Source organism: Schistocerca gregaria, chromosome 6, assembly GCF_023897955.1.
Source record: "Schistocerca gregaria isolate iqSchGreg1 chromosome 6, iqSchGreg1.2, whole genome shotgun sequence".
Taxonomy (NCBI): Eukaryota; Metazoa; Arthropoda; class Insecta; order Orthoptera; family Acrididae; genus Schistocerca; species Schistocerca gregaria.
Genome location: NC_064925.1, coordinates 260,206,240 through 260,234,140, shown reverse-complemented (window position 1 = coordinate 260,234,140; position 27,901 = coordinate 260,206,240). Strand labels below are relative to the sequence as shown.

Below are 27,901 nucleotides of genomic sequence, written 5' to 3'. Positions count from 1 at the left end.
TTTCCTACATTGGTGATATTCGTACCTGGAGTTTCCACTGTTTGATTCCACATACTCTTTTTCATTATAAAATAAAGAAAAGGGAGGTTCCAAAAGCTAGAAAAGCTGTGTGTTTTTTATCACTCACTATCTGCTGTGATCTGTAAGCAGACACTTTTTCTACCTTTATATTTGAATGCAGTTTCATTTCAGGCCATTTTCTCCTTGCGAGACATTTATTACATTCAGTAATAACGTTCGCTTACTCCAATATCTCAATTTTCTGTGAGATACAGCATCAGGGCACAGGTCCATAACAATGTATTATGGTACTGCAGATTACTTCAGAAAATGTGATCTTTTCTTTTTGGTCATAATTGGTTTACATGTATCTACTAAGGGATGAACCTTATTTTATCTGTATGATACTGAGGGCATTACTTTTTTTGATAAATATACACTTACAAAGAACATGAAATTCCCATAAAATAACTTTCTGTTCAATAAAGTAATACTAGTAATCAAATTAAAAAATAGCAGAAACCACTACAAAATGCATATCCTACAGTGCTGAACTGCAGAAATGCAGAAGCAATAAAACACTAACATCAAGAGAGATGAAATAATGTTAGTAGTGGTTTTTTAAGATAGTTCACATAAAGCATTATCAAAATACAAAGAAACTGAGCACAACTTGCATAATGGTCAACTTATAAATGCGACTTGGTTCTGTCAAGGTGAATGGATGAGAAGCTGAGATAGCAAGTACTACATGTACTGGAATATATCTCTCATAAAATCTAGCTGTATTTGGCAACAGTCTCTTTGCTTTGGTATCTGCAACATGATTGCATATCATATTTCTCATTGCTAGGTATCTAGGACATTCTTTGAAGAGAGAGAGTTTTACGGAAATCAAATTTTCTGGTACATTCACAGTACCTGTACATAATTTTTCTACCATTGCATTATTTCTGTGGTCTTATCTTTTATTTGGTGTAAAATGATTGTGATTTGTAGGACTTGCCTTCTCTCCAGGTACTCCCTAGCAAACTGATAGACATAAAATGTCACATGGGCATAGATGCCATTCATTTGCAACAGGGATGAACCAGCTATATATTGCCATACTTCAGCAGTATTTTCTGCATCACTAATTATTCCCCCCCCCCCCCCTTTCTGTTTTCTGTGTGCCCATCTACCTCTGCTACCTTAGGACTCCATTTTTAAGACATCTGGTCTCAAATCAAGCTGTCAAATGTCTCAAAATACTTATAAGAACAAACTAAATACTTTTTAGGAACCTAGTAGTTTCTGTACGTCTATAATTTTCTCATACTTGCCTCACTCTTTATTCTTTCTGGTTCTCCCTTTGTCCTGTTGCTTCTCCTTTCCCCACATCCATCATACACATTTAAAAATTCTGTGGACTCATCATTCTGCATCATTTATCTTCTAATCATAGTTTTAGAAGTGTTATAGGTTCCTGAAGAAAATATGGTAGTACAGCCAGATATAACTTTTGAAAGTTTGAGATTATGAACCTACACAATTTCCCCCCCCCCCCCCCCCATTGCTGCCTTCATTGATTACACTTGGCTGCACATCTGTGAATTCTTCAAACAGTCATACTATTGAGAAAACCTTAAATTGCAAGTAACTGCAAAGAGAAAAATTGGTCTTAACTACTTTAACAGACTCACTCCATGCAAAAAGTACAAGTGATACACAAAGCTAAATTCTATGCAAAAGCATCTTCCTAATTTCTTGGAAAGCACAACTTGGAGGAATCCACAATAATAATAATAGTAGTAAATCTTTTGAAGAAGCTAATGAGGATTTGCTGGGCACATACCCCTGTTTATCTTGAATGAACAGCAGTGGCAGCCTGGGTAGGGTGGGCTGCATTCAGTCAAAACTTTTAAATCTTTGATCTTTTCCGTAGAATCGTGATAGAGAACAGCACATAAATGGCTGCAGGCACTGTAATTGACCAAGTATGGACACTGAAATATGAAAAAGGCAAGGAGGAAAAAGAAGTGTTGGCAATGGTGCGGTGGGAAAGAAAAGCTGAAAGAATTCAAGAGTTTCTGATACGGATAATTCTCTCCATCATATTCCAAAATGGAGATGTGCTCTTATCATACTTGTTGAATCTTGTACCGTTTAGTAACAATAAGAGAAGTTAATATATTGCAATAATTACATTTCAATGTGAAACAATTTATTTGCAAACATTCTAATCAGATTAAAACTGTGTTGAAACCAAATAGTAATTACATACGACTAGATTACAGAGCTAGTATACTGAATGTATCTAAATCAATGCTACTGCTTCTATCAAACTGCATCAGGATAATGAAAATTTATAACTGAAAGAAGAGTCAGGCAAGGATGTTCCATATCACCTTAATTATTATCATGAGGAAGTTTAAAGATTTGCAAGCTGGAAAGAAAAAAAGAATTTATGCTAATGCAAGGAGTCTCATTACTTTAATTCTGATGATGAAATACTGCTGTTTGCCATTAGTGCAGATAAATTTCAACAACAAATGGAGGAAGTTAATGGAACAAGTCTGAGAGTATGGTAGAAATCAGTTATTATGAGACTAAAATAATGTGTAATCTACACCTCTAAAAGAAAATAGTACAATTCAATAATGAAGTCACTGAACCAGTCAATGAATTTTTGTATTTTGGGCAATTGAAGACTGGGTGGACGATAAAAATTGCATTGAATGCTTTTTGTAAACTGTATAGTGTTTTCAAATCTTAGTTTACAATGAGTCTGAGAAGGAAACTTTACAAACCGCTTATATTACCAGTTCAGATTTTTCATAGTGATGTATATACAACTGATGCTAAATTTATTCAAGTGCTGAATGTTACTAATGGAAGATGCACATCTGGAATTGCTAGGCGCAAAGAAAAATAAATACATGGATCGATGAACAGACTTGGAATGGGTAGGGCATGTGGCCAGATGAATGGATGACATATGGACCAAAGTGGTTTTTCACTAATTTCAAATGGTAAGAAGCATCCAAGAAGAAAACCTTCCAGAAGGTGCAGGAAGAAGAAGAACTGATTTTCAAATCCAGATCTTTAAATTTTATTAATAACTATCAACCACTTGCCCACGAAAGGCAAAGGTCCCAAGTTCGAGTCTCGGTCTGGCACACAGTTTTAATCTGCCAGGAATTTTCATATCAGCACACCCTCCGCTGCAGTGCAAAAATCTCATTCTGGGTATTATCAACCACCTACACAGCTAACACACTGAGGTTCATTTTGCTGCAATCTCTCTTCTACTTTTGAAAACTTCAGCGAGGCTCTCTTACAAGACTAATACCCTCAAGAAACATATGGAAAAGAATGTTTAACCACAGCCTGTATGTAGGTTTCACATTGAAACCAAGTTTAGTAAGGTTGGCCTCAAAGAACACAAAGGTAAGGTAGAAGATGTAAAGTAATGTGCCACAAACATTTCAAAGAACCAAGTCCTCACTCTATGGAAGACAGTCATGTGTTTGAGACATTCCTAATGAAATTTGGATGTAACTGACAAATGATGTGTCTCAGACACTTTGAGCTGGGTCTCTGATGTATTGTTTATTGTACGAGTGCTACCTTTGTTAAAATAATGGGTTCTTCCTCCCTAGTTAAAAAATCATTTCTCAAGATTCCTAATGGACTAGTTTTAATGAACACAAAACTGTGTACATGAATATGGTGAACATAATATCTGTTTTGAGCCTGTTTCCTAGTCTTGTGCAAATTTACTTGTTGCCACAAAGAGAAAACATCCTCCCTGAAAAACTGAGAAGAGAACTAAACCCCACATAAAATATCATACACCATCCTGAATTTTCAGTTGTTTCATTTTACACTTAATATTAGTTGCTTATGTATCTGAAGATGTTTATAAATAAATACATAACATATTTGGAAAATCATTTGCATTCTGGACTACACAGCAGTGAAAATGCTGCTGTTTACAATTAATATACCAGGTTTGAATTGCTTTTTCCTGTGGATTCAATCCCCACTAAGGTGAATAAGTTCTTTTAGTTTTTCTCCTTGCTGCTATTAGCATGTGGAGCACAGGTATGATCAACATGACACATCTGGGATCTATTGCAAACCCTCTGAATAACTGCCACTTATCATTTGCATTTTTACTATCTGTGCATTATCTGTTTTAGCCAGTTTATTCTTTGCTGCTGGCAAACCTTTTGGGGTATAAGATCATGGTCCACGAAACTCTTCTGTTCCTAACAGAGGTGTTGCTCCTCTGTTGAGTCTTGCAGACTCAGTGTGATGTAACACATTTGAAAATGTTCAGCACAGTTCTGCGCAAAATTTTAGAAATAGCAGAGTTTTGTGGACCATGACCTCATACCTCAAAAGGTTTACCAGCAGCAACATACTACTGTCATGAAAGTCTTCATTCTAGTTTCTTCTTTGTTGGTCTATAGATTCTTCAGCTCTTCTGCAGTTCTTATTTGTTTTTTCTCAGTCTCCTCCTGAATAGATGCTTTCAACACCACACTCAGAGAATGTTTCTTATTATTAACTGGTCCAACCTACACATCCCACAGCCTGTTTCCATCAATCTTCTGCAGCTTCTCTGACTATGATGTATTTTCTGTCAACATGCAAGAATTGTGATATGCTGGATAGACAAACATTCTACTGTTTCAGGAACTTTTTACCAACATTCATTTGGTAATTTATGGTGGTGGTGTGGGAGACTTCAAAAGGAAAATCAGAATGGAAGTACATGAGAAGAAAAGGGAAGGAATGCACTGCTTATTGAAAAACTGAGGAAGTACTTAACATAAACAATCCCTAAGTAATTAATCTTACTTGTAGTAAACATACATCATATTTAAAGTATTAACACTCTTTGTAAGATCAGCTATCAGCTTAAAAAAAATCTACAGTTTGAGAAAGAAAGCAACAGAGTTAAACTTTTCTAAACAATTCAGTTAATCATACTGATGTACATAGAGCTTGAAATATTCAAATTTGTAAACAAATGATTTAAAATAAACCTTATTTTCTTTGGTATAAGAGTTTCACAATAAAATGCATTGTGCTTAACTGCTCACTCAAATATCACAAATCTTAAAATGACTAGGATGTAAAAGCGAAAGTGACAGTTTTATTATGACTATATTATGATACAAACAAAGCATAATTATGAGAGCTACAACAGCTAACTGTTACTATTATGAAAAGCATCATCTGTATCAGGAAGGAAATTGACATGTTTCAAGGAATCTTTTGGGGAGTTGTCCGTGTTTCCTTTCTGCCATATCAGTTCCAGGCTTTCTTCTGCTTTGCTGCAAAGTAAAACAAAAATTTTCCTTAACAGAAATAATAACTACATTTTATTCTCCACAGCTTTTTGTTCATTTAAAAGTGCCTAAAAAGTATGAGCTGTGAGAGAAAAAAAGAATTGTAGGTTCAATACAGAAAACAGCAGTATTATGCATGAGAAGTTTCCTGAAATTTATTAATTCAAGTTTTGCTGCATCTTGTCTTGTTAATCTAAAGGTTTTATTTCTTACTTTCAAGTCCGTTTCTTTTCTTCTTCTTCTTCTTCTTATCATCATCATAGGTACAGCATTTCATTGCTGCTATGAAATTTGAATGATGTCGAATTTGCTGTTTCCAAATTTCTGATTTTTTTTTTAAAAAAAAAAGACTGAATATTTACTGAAATTTCTTGTTCTAAACTCCTGATTTTCTATTTGCAATTAATATTCACAACCCACACAAATCATTTTGCAAGAAAAACTGAAGTCAAATTTAGGGAGACTGTTGTAAACTGTCATACACATATTACTTCATTTAGTATATCTTATTTATTTATTTTTATTTATTTAAAGTTCCGTAGGACCAAATTAAGGAGCAAATCTCCAAGGTCATGGAACATGTCAGTAAATGAAATTACAACATAAAAGTAATAACAGATAAAAATAAAATGTTTCTGAACCTGAAAAAAGTCAATCCATAAGTTTTAGTAACACAATCAACAATACAAGAATCAGCTTAATTTTTCAAGGAACTCCTCAACAGAATAGAAGGAGTGATCCATGACGAAACTCTTCAGTTTTGATTTGAAAGTGTACAGATTACTTCTAAGATTTTTGAATTCAAGTGGTAGCTTATTGCAAATGGATGCAGCAGTATACTGCACACCTTTCTGCACAAGAGTTAAGGAAGTCCGATCGAAATGTAGGTTTTATTTCTGCTGAGCATTAACTGAGTGAAATCTGCTTAATCTTGGGAATAACCTAATATTGTTAACAAGAAATGACAGTAAGGAAAATATATATAGAGAGAGGCCGATGTCAAAATGCCCAGACTGATGAACAGGCATCAACAAGAGATTCATGAACTTACACCACTTATTGCCCGAACTGCCCATTTCTGAGCCAAAAATATCCTTTTAGAATGGGAAAAGTTACCCCAAAATATAATACCGTATAAGCAAATGAAAATAAGCAAAGTAGACTAATGCGACACAATTTGTCACCAAAAAATTTGAGGAATGTGAATGTATGGAAATCTCACAAAGTTCTCCTGAAAAGACTGTAAACAAAAAGTAGCTTGTTATTATGTAACTTGAAGGTGGAGGGGGGCGGAAAGGAAAGGAAAGGAACTCTCCTGCTTAATAGGCAGCTGCATTAACCACTACACCACCAGGAGACAGTGCTAATTTCAAATGCGCAGACTATCTCAGTATGCTCCTCAGCTGACTCACATTCTCACCAAGCACCACTACTTACCCATAGTCCCTGTCCAAGTCCTCCATGCTCATTAATTTCAGATTCAACTGGAGGTCGGTCTTAACGTGCATTTACACAGATGGTTGTTGATTCATAGCATATTGAGGCATATCAGTTGCATGAACATGTGGTGCCTGTTCGATTGGAAAATCTGAAAGAACAGATACCACCATGGGGGAGGAAGGAAAGAAAAGGACAGGAAATGGTGATATCAGCTGTGTTGGGACTTTATGCAGAATCAGCAGTGATGAGAGAAATGGGTGCTGGACTGGGACTCGAGTCCAGGATCTCCTGCGAATTAGGCAGTTGCCTTAACCACTGAGCCACCAGGGTGGCCACTCATTCCCCAGAAAGTTTTGATGCAGCGAATATCATTAGTTCCTTCTTTTTCCTTTCCTATCTCCACCTTCCACCTCCAATTTGCACAATATGTATCACAGCTACAGATACCATGTGATGTCTGTTCTTCCAGAAATGTCAGAAAGTAAAGACACCACACATTCAAATCAATGAATCAAATATTACTGTTATTATCACTAGTCAAAAGCCACTAAAAATTTTATTTTATACATGTCTACTGTTAACTACACAAAAAGAACTACTAAATCTCTCACCTTTTTTCAAACTGCAGCTGGCTGATGATAGTTTCCTTTTGTTGCAGCAATGTACGTAATCTCAGTAACTCACGCTGATAATCTTGCTTCATTTGTGTAACTCCTTCTTGCTGCTGCCTTATACGTTGTTCAACGTGGTCAAGTTCCTGCCATGCTCCTTTTTGGACTGACTGCAAATACATTTTTAATAAACAAGGTTTACAATTTTTAGTTCATTGTACTAAATGGTGTACCTGATTACTAAATTTTTGACAATGGCATCCCCAAATAAAATATGCTATATTCTCTTGTCACATCAAATCTGGATAAAAGATCAAGCTACTGATGATTGCCTTCTCAGACACTAGCAAATGATTTAAAATGGTAAGAGAAATGGGCATGTTAAATCTGAAAATTCTTTCACTACAATAAATATGTTTTGAGGATTCCATCTTGTTATTTATCACTCATAAATATGAGGTTTAAAATGGAACTGTTGGGGTTTGAGATATTTTCTCATTTAGCTGATCAGGGTCTGGCATGCCTCCCCAAATACTGGAAGCAGTACGCTAACGTGCCCAGGTATCCTGGCGGGTCCTTATATACAAAAATTTTACACATCTTTTTAATAAGGCATTTTGAATTTCTATATCAAATTTTAATTTATTTTCATGCAATAAGAAACTAAAAGTAAAAATATATTATTCTTATTAAAAATTATGATTCAGTATTTGTTGATTAGCTGTTCCATTTGATAATAAAATACAGAGGGGTCCACAAAAATGTAGACACTCTTTGATAGTCAATATTAATGGGACAAAATGACATACCATTACAATTCTTGCATGGGGAGAAAGATATTTTATGTGTTCAAAGCGACTCCCATTAGAAGCTAAACACCGTTGATGCTGTTGAATTGTTGACCGAATTACAGTTGTGTCAGTGTTACAAGTATGATAGCCACAACAGGATGCCTTCATGGTTTCTTGTAGCTCATTCAGTGTAGCTGGCTTCTGTTGATAAACTTCATTTTTCAACATCCCCCCTTAGGTGGAAGTCAAGAGGTGTGGGGTCTGGAGATAGTGGCGAGTACTCAACAGCTCCACTGTCCAGGTAGATTTCATCCAAGTATGCTCTGACATATCTGTGGAAGTGAGCCAGAGCACCATCTTGTTGTTGGTAAAATCTTTTATTTCCAAACACATTTCAGATGGCAGGTAAAATCAATGTTTGCAGCATATGACAATACACTTCACCAGTTATGGTACCTTCAAAGAAGAAAGGGCCAATCAAACTGGGTGATGAGAGACCACACCCATTAACATCTGGTAGATTAACTTGTTTGTTCACATGAATGTGAGGATTTTAAGGAGCACAGTACATGCAGTTGTGGCAATTTACAGTACTGTTCAGTTTGAATTGTGCCTTGTCAGCTCCCCCTGCAAAATTGTTCATCCTCACAAAGCAGGCCTTCAAACCACTCTTTGTACTCCACACTTTGATCCTGGTTGTCCTTGTTCAAAGTTTGTCCTTGTTCAAAGTGAGTTATCTTGGAATTTAGACTTTGCACTTTGCAGCCTTCAGAATTTGTTGTATACTTGATTGGCTTACCCCGCTTTTTGTGCACCCTGCTTCACAGATTTTTGAGATGATCTAGTGAAATGTTGCAACAAAGCAGCTTTGGAAGCTGGCTTGTTGATGTTTTTTTTGGTCAGCCTGAACAGTACTGTTGACTTCAAATTTGTCCCAAATATGATAAATTGCTGTATGTATTCGTGGCTGAGTTTTGTACACATTATGCCACTGCCATTGTACCTCCATTATGTTTTTGTACTTTCAGTACCACTTCAACATGGTCTTGTGTTTCTCAAATGACAATCTTACTTAATTCATTGTTGCACTGTCAACTGCTGGAAAACAATGGACTATACTACCACATAAAATTGCAATAATACGTCATTTTGTTCCAAAGACATTAACTATCAATGAAGGTTTTTCTGGACCCCCCTCCCCTCCCTCTCTCTCTCTCTACCCTTGAGACATCAGTATCTTGGTACAGATGAAAAAAATAAAAAAATATTAAAAAAATACTGGATTAGATGAAGAGATAACAATGAACCAAAAATAAAACTTCTTTTGTTTAGCAGCATTTTTGCTAGAGCAACAAAAAATGATTCTTTTAAGAAAAATAATAGTAACAGTAATAATGAAAATAAAGTCAAGTGGCTGACAAATGGTTGAACCACAGTAGAAATTTCATAGCAATATCAAGAAATGAATTTGAAATACAAGTGCTGATATGAAATTCTAGGGAAAATGTTCATCAAATGTAAAATAAGAAGCAATTAAAATGCATTATGTACACATTTTTGAGAAAGCCAACTGACAAGTAAACATGGACTGACAGGAAAGTTTTTGAAGTGAGAAACTACCATTCCAGCTATTGGTATATTTGTCTAAATGGAGAACTCTAATCCTAGTTTAATTTGAAATATTGCTCATCATGTTTGACCAGAAAATAAATACTGCTGAAATTCAAACTCTTATTTTAGCATCAATAAATTCACACATACCTCAAGCTTATCTTTAAGTGACCCCATACGGCTGACAATGGTGGAACCAATTTCAGCCATTGAGCGAGTCTCCTGTTGCTTGCGCTGCAGCTGCCGCATCAGTGACTCTTGCTCTGCAACCAATTCCTCAGCAAACTTCATGGCCTTATTAAGCTGCCGCTTGGCTGCATCCCGTGCTGCTTGGGCAGTGACCAACTCAGCTTGTGCTTCTGCTAACTGGGTTTCTTTTTCCCTGACAAATGTAACAATTGATGTTCTTCCTTAATTTCAATACATCACACCCAGTGAAAAACAAATGGCAATCTTGTTAATGCCTCTTTAATGAGTGAAGAGAACTAAAATGAAAAACAGTCCCATTTTTATAAATGCATTTTTGATACACTGCGAACAAGTTTAATATTTTAACTGTAAACATCTGCTAGATGTGTATGAAGCCAAGTGTACAAATGAACATGCAATTTTGTAGGAGAGGGTATTGGTAGAATTGAATATGTTGTGGTGGATTGAGAGTTATGTCTAGTACAGATCACAAACAGAGCAAGTACAAGTTTAATGTTGAGAGTTGCATATACCAGAAATCGAGGCATTGCTGTTAAGTCTCTGTTATACTAGCTTATTGACTTCCTGCTGTAATTCCATGAGTATGAAAAGCCTGAGAAGGGTGGTGTTGTGGTCGCTTCCTACTTGTTGACTCATTCTCTTTAACTGAAGCATGCTGGGGTGAGGCTACTTGTAACTTAGTATGGAAGCTGAGTGCAAAAGTAGCAGTGACACCAAAATGACAGATTGCCAGGATGAAATGGTCTCTAATGAAGCTGTCGTTTGTGAGACTGTGGAGGTGTAAGATGAAAAGTAAGTGTTGCAGTGTATACGATTGCAAGACAGACAGGACAGAAAATAAAAGGCATAAAACTAAAATGGAATGAAGATGGGAATAGCCACTGAAAAGAAATGCTGAGACTGAAGAAATTAATGTAAATTGAGGCCACGTGGATGATGAGAACCAAGAATATGTTGTAAAGCCACTTCCCACCTGTGGAGTTATGAAAAACTGGGGGGTTACAGAGAAAATCCAGATGGCACATATGGTGAAACAGGCACCAAGATCACAAGAGCAAGCTCTGGAACAAGATACTTTGTTTCTGTCTTCCTTCTCATCCCATCCAGTAAGTCTCCCCTGACCTTGTTTCTAGATGACTTTCCCGTAACTGTCCCCATTACTTAAACCTCAGCAGGCTCTCTCCTTCATCCCTCTTCCTTTCCATTCAACCTTTCTGCCAAAAAAAGACACTGGCTCCACAAGCTTGTACATCTCCTCAACTTTTACATTTCCTCTCGCCAACACTTAGTGCATACATTTTTCTTTATCTACACAACTACAATATATATATATATATATATATATATATATATATATATATATATATAAAAATAAAATAGAAAGAAACTTCCCCATGGGAAAAATATATTAAAAACAAAGATTCCAAGACTTACCAAGCGGGAAAGCGTCGGCAGACAGGCACATGAACAAAACACACAAACACACACACAGAATTACGAGCTTTCGCAACTGGCAGTTGCTTCGTCAGGAAAGAGGGAAGGAGACGGAAAAATGAAAGGATGTGGGTTTTAAGGGAGAGGGTAAGGAGTCATTCCAATCCCGGGAGCGGAAAGACTTCCCTTAGGGGAAAAAAAGGACAGGTGTAGGGTAGAGTGTGTGCGAGTGTACACCTGTCCTTTTTTTCCCCTAAGGGAAGTCTTTCCGCTCCCGGGATTGGAATGACTCCTTACCCTCTCCCTTAAAACCCACATCCTTTCATTTTTCCCTCTCCTTCCCTCTTTCCTGACGAAGCAACTGCCAGTTGCGAAAGCTCGTAATTCTGTGTGTGTGTTTGTGTGTTTTGTTCATGTGCCTGTCTGCCGGCGCTTTCCCGCTTGGTAAGTCTTGGAATCTTTATATATATATTAAAAAGTTTGTCATTTATTTCTATAAATTTTTGAAGCCTTCTGTCAATTTATTTTAACAATTACTCTCCATTCCAAGAATACACTTCATCCTTGTCCCTTGCTTTCCTGTACTTTCATCACAGACTCGGTAATATATTGAAAGTGTACGTACGTCAACAGGATTGTTACATATTTTCTGAAGAGAGATTAAATATTAAAATAAATGTACAGCGGTATTCAAAACAGTTTTGTATGTACTCATTCATACAAAAATATATATACATACACATGTGTACAGTTGTGTATACATACATAGACATGTACATACACATGTAGGGTGTCTCAGGAGAAATGGTTAATAATAGGAGGGGAGGGGAGGGGAGGGGAGGGGGAAGGGGAGGGGAGGGGGAAGGGGAGGGGGGGGGGTATGACAGCAATGATCATTTGTAGCAAAAATGTCTAGTAAACATGGGCTCTAAAATGCAGGTTGTAGTATGGACCAAAACAAGAAAAACATCGGCTCTAATGTGCCTATCTTAGAGCTGTTAACACATCTTCATCTTTGCCACAGTGAAACACATCTCTTCCACTGAATAAGTGCTCATGGCTTTTAAGGTATGCATTCTAGAGCACATTTTTGTCTTGTTTTGGTCCATGCTACATCCTTCAAAATAAGGAAAGCAAAGAGCTTGCACTAGAAGAAACCTGCTTCACACTACAAAAATGAAGATGAGCTCATAGCTTTTAAGGCATGCAAACTAGAAATTTTTGCTTTGAATGATAGTTCTGTCATATCCTTGAATACTGACCATTACTCCTGAGACACCTCATGTTCTAACGCTGTGTAAAGGTAAGAAGTGTTGTGACTTTGGATTGCAAGCAAAATCCACACCTCTCTCACGTCAGTTGACTTACTTGATATGCACAGCTGATCTTCTTCTCTGGTAGCTGGCTACATCGATCTCCAAAACCACCTTCTCCGAAGAATTATGGTGAATAGAGGAATTTATCAGACTCACTCTCTGTCTCTCTACTCTTGAAATAAGTGGATACTCGCAGAATACTTTTAGTTTAGCCTTGGTATATTTTAACTTCCACAAAGAACAAATTCACCACTTCTCACATAAATATTTGAATGTTTGCAAGTCAACGAATTTGTCTAGCATTAGATTCGATCAAATACATTTTTTAGCGTAGTTTTTGCAACCACATAATTATGAACGTGTCTTACTTCTAGCGAGTCCAGCACATGAAGTACAATAAAATGTCTTTAATCAATTGTTCATTTTTCTTTAACAACAATCACAGCCACTAAAACAGCAAGGAATACTACATGATTACTTCTTGCTCTTCCAATACGACTTCCTTGGCATGAGCGGCAAACACTTGTCTATGCCGTTCGACCGTTACTGCTTATGACTGCTTTCCAGCCTGCACACACAGATTTGTGTTGCACAGTATGTACGTTCTCTCACACTTATTTTTAAAATATCGTGTGTTTGGGACAGTAGAAGGACGAGTGGTTCTGGAATTTATGCAGAAAATCTTGAGGCACTACAAGTGTGTGTGTGTGTGTGTGTGTGTGTGTGTGTGTGTGTGTCAGGGGGGGGGGGGGGGCGTACGGGCATGCGTGCATGCTCGCGCATGTGCGCTTATAAACAGAACAACATTCACTGCTATCTGAACAGTCACTGTATTGGTGTATAACAACCAACAAGCCCAGTGATTGCAACTGTAGCAGCAATGTTGCGAGTCCTTGGTTCCTTGGTCATACATGTGGGCTTGTGTACTCACTCTCTTTTCTAAACCGGTATAGTCCACTCAGACCCACCAATTGACTCAGGTGATGTGTTTTCAGTTTAATGAGCAGTCGCAGAGATTTGGAAGTAGAGTCTTTGAATGTACGGTGACAGCGAGCTCTCAGACAATGTCACAGGACCCCAATTTGCGAGTTTAAGGTGAGTATACAGATCTCATTTCTGATCGTCTATTGTCTAGATAGGTCTGTTGGTAAGAGCATTTCACATGAAGGCATGCATAATTCTGACCTCAGATCCGTGTCTGTCACAAATTTAAATTTTTCAAGAAGTTTCACAATAGCACACACGCCACTATAGAGCGAAAGATTCATTCTAGAATCAATGGCAATACCCTTATACAAAAGATTCATGGATAAAGAAAAGTATACTACTAATACTAGTAATAATACGTACAGCATGATCCAAACAGGCACAGAGGGGGTGCAGTTTGCTAGTTATCATGGAGGAGGCTTTGCTGACAGTGATGGAGGGTGCAGTCACCTTCAAGATGTGGCTCATGTCAGCACTAATAATGCCTGTTGCTTGGTTTCTGATGCTGTTCTCAGTTCACATTTACGGCTAGTGGAAGTGGTTAAGATTGCTAACCTCACTCTTGTGCAAGCTGAACTTACAATTTGCAGTATCATATCCAGAATGATCAATGTGCTTCAGTTTGGAATCAAGTGGAGGGTCCATCAATTCCGTGACGGTCTTTGTTGATTTCTGGACCTACCTACATTATGGGGTGGAGAATTATACGATTCACCTTGATAGGTCAGTGCTGCATTACACAGATTAAGCAGCTACTCAGGCAGCAGAATACTTGTAGAGTGCACAAAATACTGTTTTTAGGCTTGGCAGGAGTTTAAGGTCCTCCAATGAAAGCTTGCAGTCAATTATATCTTCCCTATTTTGTAATGTTACTTAAAATCCGTCTTGATTGAAATTATTTTTTTTTTATTTTTTTAGGTTCGTACGACCGGTTTTGCAGCATGTGAAAGTTGCTGGATTTGGACGGGTTACTCCTGTAACTGAAATATCAGATCTGAAGATGGTCCTGAATGAACCGAAACCGGTCATATGAAAAAGAGAGAGAGAGAGAGAGAGAGAGAGAGAGAGAGAGAGAGAGAGAGAGAATAAATAAATAAATAAAAATTTGCAATCAAGAGGGATTTTAAGTAATATTAGAAAATCACTGATTGCTGTTATCCCATAAGACACTATGTCTGTTTTTGCAAAATTCTCTATTTTGGCCAGCATCAGTTACTTTACTGACAAAATGGCAAACAGTTCTCGGAACAGAATAAAAAAAATGTACTTACAACACTGAATGTTTTTTTTAAATTTTCAATGTAGTCTCTTTGTAGATGAATGCACTTGGTCCATCGATGTTCCAGTGCCTTGATCCCATCTCAAAAATGAGCTTCCTTCAGGCCTGCAAAATAGTTGTCAACTCCGACTATCATTTCTTTGTTTGAAGTGGATCTTCACCCACCAAGAAAAATTTTCACTTTGGGGAAGAGATGTAAGAGATGTAATTTTGCCATGGTGGCGGCACACATGTGCAGGTGTGCTTCAAGAGTCGTGGCACCCATCTTGCAGATAATTTTTTCCATTTCTAATTCTTCAGTTAAAATGTGATATACCCTTTCAGATGACATCTGCCAAGCGTAAGCAATTTTTCGCACCTTCAATCAGCAATCTTCCATGACCGGTTTGTGCACTTTTGCAATGATTTCTGGAGTAGTCATGTCTTGGTCGACCACTGCGCGGATCATCATCTAAGCTCTCTCAATCAAATTTAAATTCATTTGCTCACTTGGCAATAGTTGAATATGAAGGAACAGAGTGCCCAGTGTATTTCAGAAATCGGCATGAATGTCCTTTGCTTTCATACCTTTCTTTAGGAAGTACTGAATCACTGCTTGAATCTCAATTTTTTCCCCATCTTCGCAAATCACTATGCGGGTTCAACAGAGCCATGTCACCGCCACAGCTCTCTTCCAAGAGCACTGATGTAGCATGCATTTACAGGCAACAGTCCAATGAATATCACATGTACAACTCGTTGCGCTACTGCTGACCTCTCATGGTGATTCCGAGAACTTTTCAGACCACTCTCTTATTTGCACAGAAACACTAATAACTTTTTCAGACTGCACCTAGTATTCCCAGTCAAATCATTACACATTTTGCAAGTCTCAAAGATAGCATTGCGTAAAGATTGACTGAAAAAGGGGAAAGGAATACAATAAGATAAAAATGAATATCACTGAGAGATGAAGTAGTGAAGGCCGTAGAGGATAAAATAGGCAAAAAGACAAGGTGGTGTAGAATTCTTTGGATAATACATGAAATATAGAATTTAACTGATGAGAGCAGAAAATATAAAAATGCAGCAAATTGAGCAAACAAAAGGGAGTACAGGTGCCATAGTATCTTTTTATAAATATGTATATCTACAATTACCCATCTGTAAGAATATGAAATAGGATTTTCCACTGGTTTATTTACCTATTTATGTCTATACCTTCCTTCCCTATCTTTCAGATTATAATATTTCTCTTTACTTTGGAATGATGTTACCAGATTATGTTTGCCTTTGCTCCAGGAAAATGACAACATCATCAAGCAAATGCCAGAGATTCATCAGTAAATTTTTCTATAGTAATAAAATATGTGTGTTTTCATTAATACAAATAAAGAATGTGGATGGTGGTATTTATATTAAGAACTCATCCATGTATTCAGGGTAAAGTTACAATCCAGAATATGGCATACTAACAACATTAAATACAACCTATATAATGCACCCAACCAATATTGTGTCCTGAAAACAAAAGATAACTATCTCATCACCATCAGATAATGAAGAAATGCCTGCAGTGACACAATTTCTCTAAGATAGCATCTTAACCAAAATAGATCATTATGAAACAACATAATCTCCCACGAGACTAAATGGAAAGACTACTGCTGCAGTAGGGGAGGTGTATGTCACTGAGTCTAAAAATGAGATAGACAGAAAATGTAAATTTGATAAGCATGAATGGTTAGAGGAAAAATACAAGGATGTAGAAGTACCCACAACTAGGGGAAAAACAGATACTACCTACAGAGAAACCAGAGATCTTTGGAGAAAAGAGAAGTGGCTGTGCACATATCAAGAGCTCAGATGGCAAGCTGTACCATGCAAAGGAAGGAAAGTTGAAAGGTGGACATGGGAGGAATATACACAAGCTCTTTTAGCTGCAAGATGTTGGCACAGCTGTGTCTTGTAATTTATAGGCTACAGTCATTTGATCCTGTGCACAAAATCCAGAAATTTCACCAGCCTTAGTAAACAGTATATAATATCAATGACTGAACATGCAGTAGATAAAAATTTTTCTGGAGAATACAATTTCTGGGGGTGGTTTTGTTCCCTTGGGGGATGACATTATGTATAGTGTTATTTTGCTTGACACAATGCATTATATTACAGGACATAGTTATAAATACTGACAAGTAAAAAAAATATGAATGTGTCAAAATGAAGCTGCCAGATAAGTCATGAAGCTAGTTCCCTTCTTTTACATCCCTAACTCTGCGCATGACATATTCACCTTTTTGCGCTATGATAGGAGTATTTTTCATTCTAGTTATTGTTATTTTTAAAGGACATTCACTTAATACTAATGTAAATACTAAGTCAAAGCATATGTAGTGCATGTTCCACAGTTGTTTAGCAAAAGATGTAATCATTTAAAACAAATGGGTCCTATGGGTCCTGTTTTTGTGTGTTATATGCATTTATCATTACTCAATGAAATGTTCAAACAAATTTCGGGCTTGCAGCCAGTCATCATTCAACCAAGCCCGAAATTTGTTTGAACAGTCAATTTGCCGGGAAGATTTTAAAATTCACACTCAATGAATTGTTTGAAATTTATTTTCTACCATGAATATACAATAATAGTTTATAATCAATTAGCACATAAGATAAATACACTAAAGTTGTTCACAAACTATCCATTTCATATGACATGTAAAAGAAAGTGACACTAGACTGATTTGCAGGGCATGAAACATGCAGGAAAATAGAATGGGAAAAGTACTACCTACACTGAAAGGTTAAGATTAGTAACACATTACATACCTGATGGAGGCCTCTGCTGTTGTAACCTGAGTCTGCAATCGTGCCTTCTCTGCTTGGCCTTGAGTGATTTGTCCTTCCATATGCCCTATCTGTTGCTGTAAATCACGAACTCTTGAATTAAGAAGCTGGCGGTCAGTCTCATACCTCGCACGTAGGTCTTCAAACAACCTGAGTGTTAAAATGCAAACAGAATTGTGTCAAGCATAACCTGCGCCCAGTGGTCTCACTGTTCCCGCATTTCTGTTTCACTGGTTTTATTCAACAAATTGACACAATATCATTTGATTGCAAGCAGTTTCAACTGATTAATTTAGTAGGTCAATGCTTATAAATCACTGAAACATAAGTTTTGAGAAATATTAATAATAAATAAAAAAAAGTTATTTCCACAGCATCTCTGCCACATCTTATATCAACACTACCGAACTGTTGCCCCTTGAAAGTAAATTATAGTATAATGTACTTTTATCACTGATTTCTAAGATGAGTTGTAGTCCAATGACTTCACATTTTGTAAAATTTTATTTTAAATATTTCTTCACACAGTATGACAACGTAACAAGAAAATTGCAGATCACTTTGTATTACAAAATTTGTACAACAAAATTTTACATGACAATTTTGGAAAATTGAAAATGTGAATATACAACAATGACTTTTTCATTTTTTTCCATTTTCAAATTTATGTCCAATTGTTGCTGCTATTTTGATTGTTCCTCTCTTTTTCCATCAGAGTAGCTGGGTAATAATTCAATAATTTCCAAAACGAGTTTAATCTAGAGACATTTATGAAGCTACAACCTCATTTAGTGAACTTTCTTATCAAATGTGATTCTTGAGTTTCTCCCGGCGTATTTGATAATCAAAATATCCACGGGTGTACTGCCGGTCTATGGTATCCAAAGGGCACAATATTTCGGCAATCAAACATGTCGCCATCATCAGGTGAACTGACGGACTGAGCTCCTGTGAACGCGCCGGCACGGAGACCCGTACGCTATGGCTGCTCAGGGGGAACTGGGTTCGGTCATGGCGGCGGCCGATTTAAATACTCTCCGCCAGCGGCGCGCTACCTCCGCCGTCCGCACCCCGCGCCATGGTTGCGTGGTGGAACAGATTGCGACGGCGTCTGAGATGACGTCGGTGTGATGGCTCTGTCCGCTGTGGTCGTCACAACTATGTGTTTGCTCGATTTACTCTTGATTAACCCAATCGCTGGTTCCCAAGCCTTGCTAAGATTATAGCCACAGGAGCTCAGTCCGTCAGTTCACCTGATGATGGCGACATGTTTGATCGCCGAAATATTGTGCCCGTTGGACACTATAGACCGGCAGTACACCCGTGGATATTTCTTATCAAATGTTTTTATGATGTACTTGTAAAGTGCTGTACAGAAAAATTAGACAAAAAATGTAAATATTCATAAAAATGGAATGTTTATTTCATTGCAGCACATTTAACCTCCCCCCACGAACCATGGACTTTGCCGTTGGTGGGGAGGCTTGCGTGCCTCAGTGATACAGATAGCCGTACCGTAGGTGCAACCACAACGGAGGGGTATCTGTTGAGAGGCCAGACAAACGTGTGGTTCCTGAAGAGGGGCAGCAGCTTTTTCAGTAGTTGCAGGGGCAACAGTCTGGATGATTGACTGATCTGGCCTTGTAACAATAACCAAAATGGCCTTGTTGTGCTGGTACTGCTAACGGCTGAAAGCAAGGGGAAACGACGGCTGTAATTTTTCCCAAGGGCATGCAGCTTTACTGTATGATTAAATGATGATGGCGTCCTCTTGGGTAAAATATTCCGGAGGTATAATAGTCCCACACTCGGATCTCCGGGCAGGAACTACTCAAGAGGATGTCGTTATGAGGAGAAAGAAAACTGACGTTCTACGGATCGGAGCGTGGAATGTCAGATCCCTTAATCGGGCAGGTAGGTTAGAAAATTTAAGAAGGGAAATGGATAGGTTAAAGTTAGATATAGTGGGAGTTAGTGAAGTTCGGTGGCAGGAGGCACAAGACTTCTGGTCAGGTGACTACAGGGTTATAAACACAAAATCAAATAGGGGTAATGCAGGAGTAGGTTTAATAATGAATAGGAAAATAGGAATGCGGGTAAGCTACTACAAACAGCATAGTGAATGCATTGTTGTGGCCAAGATAGATATGAAGCCCACACCTACTACAGTAGTGCAAGATGACGAAAAAATTGAAGAAATGTATGATCAAATAAAAGAAATTATTCAGATAGTCAAGGGAGATGAAAATTTAATAGTCATGGGTGACTGGAATTCGGTAGTAGGAAAAGGGAGAGAAGGAAACGTAGTAGGTGAATATGGACTGGGGCAAAGAAATGAAAGAGGAAGCCGCCTGGTAGAATTTCGCACAGAGCACAACTTAATCATAGGTAACACTTGGTTCAAGAATCATGAAAGAAGGCTGTATACACGGAAGAAGTCTGGAGATACTAAAAGGTATCAGATAGATTATATAATGGTAAGACACAGATTTAGGAACCAGGTTTTAAATTGTAAGACATTTCCAGGAGCAGATGTGGACTCTGACCACAATCTATTGGTTATGACCTGTAGATTAAAACTGAAGAAACTGCAAAAAGGTGGAAATTTAAGGAGATGGGACATGGATAAACTAACCAGAGGTTGTACACAGTTTCAGGGAGAGCATAAGGGAGCAATTGACAGGAATGGGGGAAAGAAATACAGTAGTAGAAGAATGGGTAGCTTTGATGAATGAAGTAGTGAAGGCAGCAGAGGATCAGGTAGGTAAAAAGACAAGGGCTAGTAGAACTCCTTGGGTAACAGAAGAAATATTGAACTTAATTGATGACAGGAGAAAATATAAAAATGCAGTAAATGAAGCAGGCAAAAAGGAATACAGACGTCTCAAAAATAAGATCGACAGGAAGTGCAAAATGGCTAAGCAGGGATGGCTAGAGGACAAATGTAAGGATGTAGAGGCTTATCTCACTAGGGGTAAGATAGATACTGCCTACAGGAAAATAAAAGAGACCTTTGGAGATAAGAGAACCACTTATATGAACATCAAGAAACCCAGTTCTAAGCAAAGAAGAGAAAGCAGGAAAGTGGAAGGAGTATATAGAGGGCCTATACAAGGGCGATGTACTTGAGGACAATATTATGGAATTGTAAGAGGGTGTAGATGAAGATGAAATGGGAGGTACGATACTGCGTGTAGAGTTTGACAGAGCACTGAAAGACCTGAGTCGAAACAAGACCCCCGGAGTAGACAACATTCCATTGGAACTACTGACGGCCTTGGGAGAGCCAGTCCTGACAAAACTCTACCATCTGGTGAGCAAGATGTATGAGACAGGTGAAATACCCTCAGATTTCAAGAAGAATATAATAATTCCGATCCCAAAGAAAGCAGGTATTGACAGATGTGAAAATTACCGACCTATCAGTTTAATAAGTCACAGCTGCAAAATACTAACGCGAATTCTTTACAGACGAATGGAAAAACTAGTAGAATAAATTAATATGGCAGTGGTTGTTCATGAATATTAAATTCAGATATTTTAGAATGCCGGCAGATAACACTACACAGAAGTAAATAAGAACTACTGAATGTGTTGGGAATTTCTGTTTCTGAATAATGTGCCTCATAGGGCCTAAGCAGTTTGATAACTATATAGTGCAACTATCACTCCAAGTTAATTGTCTGTATGTCTTTCATTGCAAATTGGGAATGAACAGCTTTATATCAATTCAGATCATTATTTGCATAGTTGATCATTAGTTTGACTGTATGCAACTGGATTATTTCTCATTTTAAATTCCTTAAACATATTATCCCCATGACGGGCAATAATAAAAATATTGTATGCAAATCTAGGAATCAGATATCAGTATAAACATCAAAGTGAAAAGTTGAGCTGTTGGTAAACACAGTTGGCTGAGTATAGGCAACTTGGGGAGATATAGAGGTGTCAAAGAGATAACTAAACATGCAAAAATGGAGACTATTGATATAATTAATTAATTAATTAATAATGCAGGATAAGGCAACAAGTTAAAAGACAATTTCTGGTAAACATGATCTTCTGTAATGAGTTATGTATCAGTGGACTTTTTGTCAAAGTATTTGCCATGGCAAGCTATGTACACCAGGTATAAATGAAGAAAATATCACTTGCATTTTTTGTACATAAAACATACAAAATATCAAAATTAGCACAGTATGGGATAGAAGAAGGATTATTGTGTGGGAAAGATGATGTGTGCTTATTTCAGAGTTGCCAACAGAACTCCACTCAAAATAAAGCCAGAAGATTGGAAAAAGAGAGGGGCACAAATATTGTTGTTGTTTATCACTTGTACAACATTTCTTATTTCAGTATTTTAATGCTTCATATTCTCGCAGATCTGTGGACCCAAAGTATTTTGGGTACTTTGTAGTTATTCTCTGCTGTTCTGTTATTTGTACATTAAAATTTAGTTAAATGTGCTGTTGTTGTCCTGGTCTTCAGTCCTGAGACTGGTTTGATGCAGCTCTCCATGCTACTCTATCCTGTGCAAGCTTCTTCATCTCCCAGTACCCACTGCAACCCACATCCTTCTGAATCTGCTTAGTGTAGTCATCTCTTGGTCTCCCTCTATGATTTTTGCCCTCCAATACTAAATTGGTGATCCCTTGATGTCTCAGAACATGTCCTACCAACCGATGCCTTCTTCTGGTCAAGTTGTGCCACAAACTTCTCTTCTCCCCAATCCTATTCAATACTTCCTCATTAGTTATGTGATCTACCCATCTAATCTTCAGCATTCTTCTGTAGCACCACATTTCGAAAGCTTCTATTCTCTTCTTGTCCAAACTATTTATCGTCCATGTTTCACTTCCATACATGACTTCCTGACACTTAAATCTATACTTGATGTTAACAAATTTCTCTTCTTCAGAAACGCTTTCCTTGCCATTGCCAGTCTACATTTTATATCCTCTCTACTTCGACCATCATCAGTTATTTTGCTCCCCAAATAGCAAAAAGCCTTAACTACTTTAAGTGTGTCATTTCCTAATGTAATTCAGGAACCACACGTTTGTCTGGCCTCTCAACAGATACCCCTCCGTTGTGGTTGCACCTACGGTATGGCCATCTGTATCGCTGAGGCACGCAAGCCTCCTCACCGACGGCAAGGTCCATGGTTCATGGGAGGGGGGGGGGGGGGGGGGGGGCAGTTCTGTTGATACTTTGAAGTATTTTGAGATAGATTGTAGTGCTCCTTATAGTATTCATTATTTCTCTATTCCTGGTACAACATATTTTGTATTAGCCTCTCTCAGCTTTGACTCAAACTTACGCTTACCTGTTGTAACATGAAACTGGTTTATTAGTGTTTTACAAATACATTCAGAAAATATTTAAATTTCTAATTTTGTCTACACTTTTGGTAAACTTCTACCCATTGTTCACTCAGTAAATTTTCTCTGAATAGTGTGACCAAGTGAGCATTTACAATTCTGTGCTTTTTCCCTTTTTAACTAACACTCATTGATACATACGCTTTATTGTTACCATTTGACCATCATGTTCTGTGAAATGGTTTATTACAGGTCTTCCATCTGTTTCATGAGATAGCTGCATTTATAAATTATCATTGCGGTTGTGCTAGGTTCTATTCCTGTTCGGAGTGTTGCCATGAGATACAAACCAAAGGTGGACATAAGTAACTCTAGGCGTCATTGAAGAGTACTATCCAAGATGAAATCGATATTGAAATCACCACATACAATTACTTCCTATTTATTTAAACGAAGTTTTATTAGGATTCTCTCAAAATGGGTGATGGCATATAAATTGTTTCTGTTCAGAGCCTTCACTGTTAGAATTCTTGTCTTGGAAATATTCACATCAGTTACTGAATCACAGCACTCAACGAGCTGCTCCAAGCAAAATTTGTTTAGATATATGAAATCTTGCTTTATTCCATTTTTTTTTGTATATATCCACTCCTGATTTCCTTATGTTACGGTTTCAGTAATGTGATACTAACTTGCATCTGTCGAGGTGCATCTGTGACTTTCAAGTTATGTTCTGTCATGCATAACAGAACTGTGGAAATACCATTAGATTTTTTAATTTCCTGTAGTGACATGAGCAGCTCATCTTTCTCATTTAATAGGATTTTACATTCTGATAAGTCAAATTCTTTTTTGTTAATTTTTGTGTTCCCTAAGATACTGTCTTTTATCTCTAATTTGTGCTACTTTGTGGCAGCATGAAACACAGCAGCAACATGGAGAGCATCGATAACTTTAGCAGTGTCCACATTCACATTATAACTAATCTCGACATCGAGAACAGTTTTGTAAATGGTAGACACCAGCGATACACATGATGCACACGATGGCGAGGCATCTTGCCGATTGACTGCTGTCTTTCCAGATTCACGATTTATATAGCAACTCACAAATGTGATTACCACAGCGACTGATAAGAGACTGCCAGGTGAAAAATTTTCTAAGGCCGAGTTGTTACCCTGTATGTGAACTGTTGCCTTACTAGCAGCTTGCATACTCGGCTCTGTGACAGCGGCCAAGAATACTGGCCACACAGCAAGTTGCCATTGATTAGATCTAAACAGTACATTTAGGAAGAGAGGGGTCAAGCTTACTGTAGCTATTGTTCGAACAGATTCTGTTCTCTGAGCTCTGGCTGCCAGTTTGGAGAATTTCGCACCTCGAGATGTTACAGAATTTCGCACCTCGAGATGTTACAGCCAACAGATCATTTATGACCAATCAACTGTGGGCCACAACAAGAACTGACATGTCTGCTAACGTTTCTATTGATAAACTTATGTTTGTTCGTACTAGACATATGTGCAAATTGTCAAGAGATGATACCCTGGCAATCTTTATTCATGGTTGTGGAATTCATGCAAAATTTGATTTTGTTGGGGATATAACTGTGTATCATAGTGTATAGCAAGTGTACTTCTAGAACCAAGGGCTCAAGGAGCCAACAGTTTGAATAAATTACTTTGATCTGTCAGAAAAGTGTATGAATTAATCACCCTGTAACCTATTCCTTGATCTCTCACTTTGTAAACGTACTATTTATGTAATTAATGGCAATGCACTGTGCAGCTGATGACCTCGGCTGCTATTGCAATGCGAAGTACGCGAGCTGCTAGTAAGACTACAGCTCACATGTGGGATAATGACTCGAGCTTAGAAAATTCTCTGCCTGGCACACTCTCATTATTCCCTGACATAATCACTTTTGCACATTGCTATGTAAGTTGTGAATCTGGAAACCCTGTCTTCTGAAATCATTTACTGTGCAAAAGAGATAGTTAAAAATATTTGGAATCATAGGGACTGAACATGTAGTACTATGATTTGCACTACATGCTTCTGGAAAAGGAAGTAAGGAATGAATATAAGAAAGTAAGAAAGATTAGAGTAAATGACCCATTGACGATCCTGAGGGCATTAGAGATGGAGCACAAGCTCACGTTGGGGAAGGATAGGTAAGCAAAAGGACTGTGTCCTTTCCAGAGGAACCATCATGGAAGCTGTGATTTAGGGGAACCACAGAAACCTAAACTTGGTTGGGCAGATGGAAAATTGGACTGCCACCCTACTGAATGTGATTCCAGTGTTTTGCCATTATGCCACCTTGCTTGGTTCAGGAAATCACCTCTTACTAGAAACATTTAGATGTGGACTATACTGGCTGTAGTGTATTTGTATAAGATGTGATGCAACACACACACACATTCATTTAGCACTTGTCATATTGTTCAATAACAAAATCTTTATATTAGCATGATGAGCAATGTACCTGAGATCATCCTCAGTTGCTTAGCTGAGATTACAGTCCTAACTATTCCCAACATGCACCCTCTCCGCCACCCCTCCCTTAATAATCATTCCATGATCTCCTTTAAACAAGTTCTGTAATAGTTCTAACAGTTCCATCCTATGACATCTGGCTAGCAGAAGGACTTCTCAGTCTTTCTAATCATCTGCTACTATTAACATTATTTGCACTTTTTCCTTTCCTTGGTTGGTCTGTATATCTTTGACAACAGTCTCCAGAGCACTGAAACTATTAGGACATTTAGACTACAGCTGGGAGGCTTATAACATCTCTTAGCTGTCTTGGTTGATTTTGCACATGTGATCACTGTCTCCCCTATTCTTAATTGAATGAAGTGTATTCACAAAGATTTAATTATCACCTAAAAAAATAAAGTTAAGTTATTAACTTCTTGTTTGTTTGCAGCTACATGCCTGCAGTCCTGGTAAACATTAAAATCCTAACACCATGATACCACAGCACACTACTTGAGGAGTCAAAATAAAATAGTGTGGCCTGTTGATTAAGTGGAGTATCATGTGGTAATTTGTTTTTGGCAGCAGTAGAAGTGTTGCAGCTGTTGTCAAAAATCAATTATCATCAATACTCCTCTTTATTAATGGCCTGTGTACTTTGGTTTTGGGTCCTTTAGTGGTATGCTATAATACTAGGGTATGGGGGCTTTCAATGTGTACAGTATAATTTTTTCAGGGAAATAATTAAGACTTCATGACTACCTTTCAAATTGTTTGCAACTGTAGCTCTCAAATGTTCAATTTCCAGCTGTACTACTACCAAATCATCTTGGAGTTTCAACATCAGCTTCTCTTTATCTACCATCATGAAGCAGTAGGCACAATTACTACAATGCCAAAGACTAGCCACATCTCCATCCTAGCATGTTGCTTTGTGAAAAAAACAAAAAACAAAGGCAGTCTTCGCACATTAAACATTTCTCACTATTTTGAGACAGCCTCCACATTTGAAAATAGTGATTATATTTATTTTGCCAAGATAAATCATCCAGTTTTATGTTATAATTATATGGTATTGTGCTGCATTTTATTTAACCAAAAATACCTGGTTTTTAATTCTTATTTTACAATTCAAACACTTGTATATTATTTATGATAGTTAATGAAATATCAACTTAATAAATAAATATTTTTAAACAAAAAATTTTTACTATAAAAGATTTAGTAATTGATACTACAGCAGATAATGAGATTAGGTTAAGCTGCACTTGTTACACAAGAATAAAGAAAACTGAAACTCCAAAATATAATGAAATAATGCAATTAGTGTTTTTCATCCTTCAAACTGATGACTGAAATGTAACTATTCACTGTAAACACACTGAGTTGCAGACAGTCACAACGAAACACACACACACACACACACATATGTATATTCACCCAAGTAAGCAGACATACCTCAGACTCACATGACCGTTATCTTCAGCCAGTCCAGCCATAATGCAACTGTGTCAGCGTGAACTAAACCAGCAATCCACAGTGGGGCAGGGAACAGGAGGGATATCAGAGTAGTGGTGGGGGCAGAGAAGTCAGCACTGCTTGATGGAGCATGCAGGAACTAGATGCTAGCAGGACAGGGCTGCCAGGTGAAGTGTTGGGAGGCTTTGGGGAGGGAGGGATTGGGGGGTGGGGGTGCAAACACAGGGAACAAAAAGGAAAGGAATAGACAACAGGAAAAGAACAGTGGTGCGTTGGCATAGAGCAGTGCACAATGAGGATGAGGGGATGTGAGTTCGGAGGAGATGATATGACAGAGGAGGCAGAAACTGTTGGATGGAAAGTGTGGGGGACAGTAGATTACTGTAGTTTGAGGCCAGGATGATTTCGAGACCAGAGGATGTGTTGTAAGTGTAACTCCCATCTGCACAGTTCAGAAAAGCTGGTGGTGGAGGGGATGTTCCAGATGGTCTGGGTTGTGAAGCGGCCACTGAAATCAAGTGTGTTACACACAGCTGCATGTTTTGTCACAAGGTAGTGCACTTTGCTCTTGGCTACAGTTTAGCAGTGGCCATTCGTTGTGGTTGGTATTCATACAAATATAAAAACCTATGCAATGACTGCAGCAAAGCTGGTATATGACATGGCTGCTTTCACCATAGGTAACTCCCTGTCCGATGGGGTAGAATAAGCCTGCGACAGGCCTGGAACAGGTAGTGCTGGGTGGGTGGATTGGTCAAATCTTGGACCTG

General features: G+C 37.8%; 1 protein-coding gene across 1 annotated transcript in view; it reads right to left on the bottom strand.

The window, feature by feature from the left end:
- Positions 1-5,126: 5,126 nt before the first annotated feature.
- LOC126279003 (centrosomal protein of 89 kDa-like) overlaps positions 5,127-27,901 on the bottom strand; it is a 98,048-nt gene continuing 75,273 nt past the window's right edge. The window contains exons 8-11 of the mRNA XM_049979331.1: positions 17,830-17,997; positions 9,946-10,177; positions 7,394-7,563; positions 5,127-5,327 (exon numbers count right to left, since the gene is read on the bottom strand). Of these exons, the coding sequence (XP_049835288.1) occupies positions 5,201-5,327; positions 7,394-7,563; positions 9,946-10,177; positions 17,830-17,997 (697 nt within the window). The 3' untranslated portion in view covers positions 5,127-5,200. The remainder of the gene's footprint in view (positions 5,328-7,393; positions 7,564-9,945; positions 10,178-17,829; positions 17,998-27,901) is intronic.